This window comes from Montipora foliosa, chromosome 8 (genome assembly GCF_036669935.1).
Source record: "Montipora foliosa isolate CH-2021 chromosome 8, ASM3666993v2, whole genome shotgun sequence".
NCBI classification, from domain to species: Eukaryota; Metazoa; Cnidaria; class Anthozoa; order Scleractinia; family Acroporidae; genus Montipora; species Montipora foliosa.
Window position 1 is genome coordinate 2,964,493 of NC_090876.1, and position 5,000 is coordinate 2,969,492.

Below are 5,000 nucleotides of genomic sequence, written 5' to 3' on the forward strand. Positions count from 1 at the left end.
TGGTATTTTTGAGGGTAGTCGCGACAAGTAGAAAATGTAACATGACATTTCTTATGTGTGCTGCTCATCCAATTGCAGGTGCTTAAGTATTTTCCCGAGTGTCTTCAGGCGGATATTTGTCTTCATTTGAATTCGAGTTTGCTACATTCTTACCCAGCATTCACCACGGCACCGCAAGGTTGCCTTCGGGCCCTTGCTCTGCGCATAAAGACCACGCACCTTCCCCCTGGCGATTATATTATCTACCAGGGAGATGAAGTGAATCATTTGTACTTTGTCATTCGAGGAACTGTGGAGATATTGAGCGGTGACGTCATCATGGCGATTTTGGGCGAGTATTGTTATATAGAATTATTGAGACCGAGAGCTCTTGAAGTGGAGTCTATAACTTCGATATTAACTGACTAACTGTCATTGTGTTATCAGACTGTCAACATTTCGAACAGCACCCCTCCCCCTCCCAAAGATAGTTCCTCTTAGTATTTAACGATCAATCTCACCGTTTATGTAAAAAATGCATGAATAAAAGAATGGTGTTTCCATAAATCTTGAAATAACCAGACCTGAGAAAATGACCTCACAAAGTGAGGTAACAATTGTTCCTGGTGATGGAAAGACTGAATGCATAACGAACGTAGCCTTCTTGGTCCACGAGGACTCAAAGGCCATTTTGTATTGGTAAGTTCGTCTTTCTTGAAGATGAAAGGGTAGGGTAGGGTAGGCTGCCAATCGCTGGACTTCCGTTTTGGAGTTCCCGGGATCAAGGCTTTTGTATTCCCTCATCATTTTCATCGTCATCATATCTTCATTTACCCTTGGATTTTAGAATTTCCTTGGTGTAGCTAATATCTCCGAGCATATACCCCCAGCCATAACACACCACAGAGTTACAGACCACAACATCGGGAACATGTCCTACTCTTTTGCGAATAATGTGTGGGTTCTTTTGCGTCCCACCGGGATATGAACATTGAAGACGGGGCCTACAGTTTATCGTCCTTATCCGAGAAGACTAGAGGGTCTAACCATTTGCGGGTGGCATCCCGGTGCTCAAAAAACTGAGCCACCGGTGCGCGGTCCGCGGTTACCTGTTGGGCTACACTGACTTGTCCTCAGCTTGATTGTCTGTTTCCCGCCAGTTTGATTCTTAACTGTGGTAGTGTCATTTGTTTTATTGCTGTTGAAAAGCCTCTTAACGAAAGCAATCAGTGAAATTTGCTAAAATAAAAATTTGAGAATGTTACAATTCCATCAAGGCAATAGACCACTTTCGATATATTAAAATTCAGTCCTAAACAAAAGGCATCATCTCGAGGCTCTGGGGAATAGACTCAAACAAATCCTTATATTTATCCCCCAGAGCCTCGAGATGATGTCTTTTGTTTAGGGCTGAATTTTAATATATCGAAATTGGTCTATAGAGCGTTTTCACTCACGTGACCAGTAACCATATTGGATTACTGAAACAAGAGAGAGTATTTGCATGAAAATAGAGTTCAATTCCCGGAGGATTAGTTTGGTACATCATCATGGCCGCCATTCCTTTGTTTTGGAACACCAAGATGGCCGCCGTGACGTCATGTGAAAACGCTCTATTGACAATAAACCAAACACTTGACATAATTAAAACTATCGACTGATGTTGAGCTCGCAAGCATCTAAGGGAATTTCAAGCATGATGCATTTAATTTATGATTAATAAGGTGTCCCCGATTTGCTTATTCCCCCTTTAAACTTGGCGAAAAAAGTTTTGTCAACAGCGCTATTTACATGCCTTTAGGATTACAACGTTAAATGGAAAACTCACTTGTTTTTGTTCTGTTATATTTCAGGAAAAGGAGATTCATTCGGCGAAAACTTCGCAATTGATCCCAAGAAACCTGTAGTGAACTCTAACACAAGTGTTCGTGCATTAACGTACTGCGAAATGCGCACCATATCACGCGAAGATGTGTTGCACATATTGAATCAGTACCCCCTCTTCAGAGAGAACTTTATTAAAGATTTGGAAATCACCTACAACTTAAGTGGAGAGGAAGAAGAAAAGGTAAGCCTCCAAGTTGGGTTTTTTCCTTTTTCCTCTTCTTTGGTCCCTTTGCAGCTTGTCGTTTTACGGCGTGTTTGTAATAACTGAAGGATTTGTGGGGTGGGGAGAAGAAAGGACTAGACACCAGTAATTCCACCACTCTGCCGCCCTTTTCCTCCATCCCTACAATTTTTTAACCACGAAGAATTTGACTGGTCTTGTGATCTGTCTTTGATTGTGCTTGCGGGGAAGTTCAGATCAGTCTTTACTTCTTACGTTGTATTACTGCATGATTTGAGCGATCTATGATCTCATTCCTTTCGCAGAGTTTTCTCCGAACTGATCGAGCAATAAATTCCCATTCCCAAGTTCGCTCCTCAACTCACTCGGCCTCAGTATTTATAAAGGCGAACGGACCAGTCAAAACAGGCCGCGTGGAATTGAGGCCAAGAACGAGACCAAAAAGCTTGAATATCCCGAATCATTTGCATTTGAGAGATCAGAAGCCATCGACGTTGAGAACAGAATCTCCATTTCGTGAATGCGGCTCAGCAAAACCATATGTTGCAGAAGAGGCCGGACCAAATGGTGCTGATTTCAGTAGAGAAAGCACAACGTCAAAGCAGGCGGATGATAGTTGTACTGAAAAATCAGTTGATTCACATTCGGAAAAGTGTGATCAACCTGTTTGTAGAGACTGCTGCAATTCTATCAGGGAGGTGGAGAAGAAACTAGACAACTTGTCAAGCTGTTTACAGAGACTTGAAACAAAACTATCGACTGATGTTGAATCTATATTTGGAATTCTGAAAGCTGTTAGGCATTCAAGGGACCTTCAAACGCAGGTGTAAAAGACGTATTTATCTTATGAATGATCAGAGAGAGCATTCTCTCTTTGCGGCGGTGCCAATAGTCCCAACATTTTAGAAGCCCAAAAACTTTGCAGCAGCCATCCGTTCTTCTAAATCCTCATCACAACTGCAAAGTGACTCAGACTAGAATCCTCATCATTGTTTGAGACACATAGGGGTCCTGATGGGAGTCGTTGTAAGTCCTCCACGTTCCCTCCCTCTCGACCCTGACCATTTGGGTCGGGTTTTCTGGAAAAGTGCGAAAACTCGGAAGTTGTTACTCTACATTGGTATAACGTATCTCTGGTTTTTGTCTCGGTTTTACCGCAAAACAACACAGAATTACATATTTTAAAGGAAACATTCTCTTACAAAAACGAGTCAGTGTTGAAGGTGATTTAACATTTGAGTTATTCACGGTAAATTGTAAATAATATCCAATATAAAATGTGTAGTTTCTCATGGAGAAAGTGTAGGAATTTCACAATGGATATGATTATGTGGCTAGCCTTACATACGTATGTGTCATCCCTGCCAAGGGACTCATCAGAGACCTTTCGGCTAACTCGTCAAACATCGCGTTTGAAGTCCCGCTAGCACTTTTTCAAGTTGTTGAATTGGCAGATTACGCATTTGGGAATCCTTATGTGATATAAGGCCAGATTGCCACCATCGTTTTGATGCTAGCGGGACCTCAAACGCGATGTTTGACGAGTTAGCCGAAAGGTCTCTGATGAGTCCCTTGTAAGGCTAGCCACATAATTATTCATCATGGACAAAGAAAAAACTAATATCAGGGAGGCATTAAGTGTCAACTTTCTTATCAATGTACATTCCTTTTTAGAGTTGTTTTATAATAAATATCTGACCTTTCTCACCATGCGTCAGCATTTGGTGTTGTTAATAATGGTAATGGACCTGACGGGAGTGCAATTAAGTTCAATTACCCGGCTTTATTACATCCATTTAAAAATCACACAATAATTATTTAAGGATTTTAGTGGGTACCAATATTTTATTGATCCAGTTGGGAACAAAAGTTGTAACATTAGCCACACACAATGGTTTGCTTTGTCTTCCATTTTCCTGCACTTTGATTGGTTACCTTAAACAAGCCTTGAAATCTGATTGGTTGTTTTTTTCTAGTGTTCCTTTCTCATTCCTCTTTGCTCGGGAAATGGTTCGATTTAGAGCAAAGCATTGTGCATGCGTTTTGTGAATAAATCGCACTGCTGAGAGCCAATCAGATTGCAAGGATCACCAGCGATTTCTAAATGGATGTGATCAGAAACCCATAAGGGTTGAAACGTGTAACGGCCCCTTGTGTGCTGGGAAACAAGCATCTGAATATTCAATTTGCTAAGTACCATATTTGGAACAACAAGAGCGAGGAGTTTCCAAATATGGTACTTAGCAGTGAAACATTCAACCAATCAGTTCGCACTGAATATTCGGAAGCTGTGAACGCGCGTTACACGTTTCAACCCTTATGGGTTTCTGATGTGATTAATAATGGTAATATAACAGAGTGGATTCCAATTCAGTCTGTAATGATTTGAGTGATTTTCAAACTCTTACGCGGTCGTCCGATTTGTTCAATCACGAGTATGATTACAGACCGAATTGGACGACACGAAGTCCTGTTAACCAAATTAATCATAACCATTACAATTTCCGAGAAAACAAATGCATTCCTTTTCATTTTCTGTTACAGATTTCCAGTTTGGTAGGGTAAGTGGTTGTTGCTACTCAATAATAAGTGAAAAATAAAGCAGTTAATAGACCTTATTCATAAATGGCGGTCACATTTATAATTCTTTTGTCCAAGTGCAAATTAGCCTACCAAGCCTCAATTTAGAGCAAGAATTCTTTTCAATTCACTGTATGGTATCGAGGCTTGGTAGGCTAATTTGCACTTGGACAAAAGAATCATAAATTGACCTCCATTTATGAATAAGGTCTATGCACCAATCAGATTTGAAAAGATTGTAATGGTTATGATTAATAATATCTGTTGTACCATTGCTACTTTAAAGGTACCCAAAAATGGGAAGATCAAGGGAAAGACACTACTGTGACAACTTATGTCCAGAAATAAAGCTAAATCGTAGAGACACGCGGTC

General features: G+C 40.6%; 1 protein-coding gene across 1 annotated transcript in view; it reads left to right on the forward strand.

Moving 5' to 3' along the window:
• LOC137967533 (potassium voltage-gated channel subfamily H member 6-like) overlaps positions 1–3,831 on the forward strand; it is a 21,036-nt gene extending 17,205 nt beyond the window's left edge. Inside the window, exons 8-10 of the mRNA XM_068814039.1 lie at positions 79–331; positions 1,833–2,047; positions 2,353–3,831. Coding sequence (XP_068670140.1) covers positions 79–331; positions 1,833–2,047; positions 2,353–2,877 — 993 coding nt within the window. The 3' untranslated portion in view covers positions 2,878–3,831. The remainder of the gene's footprint in view (positions 1–78; positions 332–1,832; positions 2,048–2,352) is intronic.
• The last annotated feature ends 1,169 nt before the right edge of the window (positions 3,832–5,000 follow it).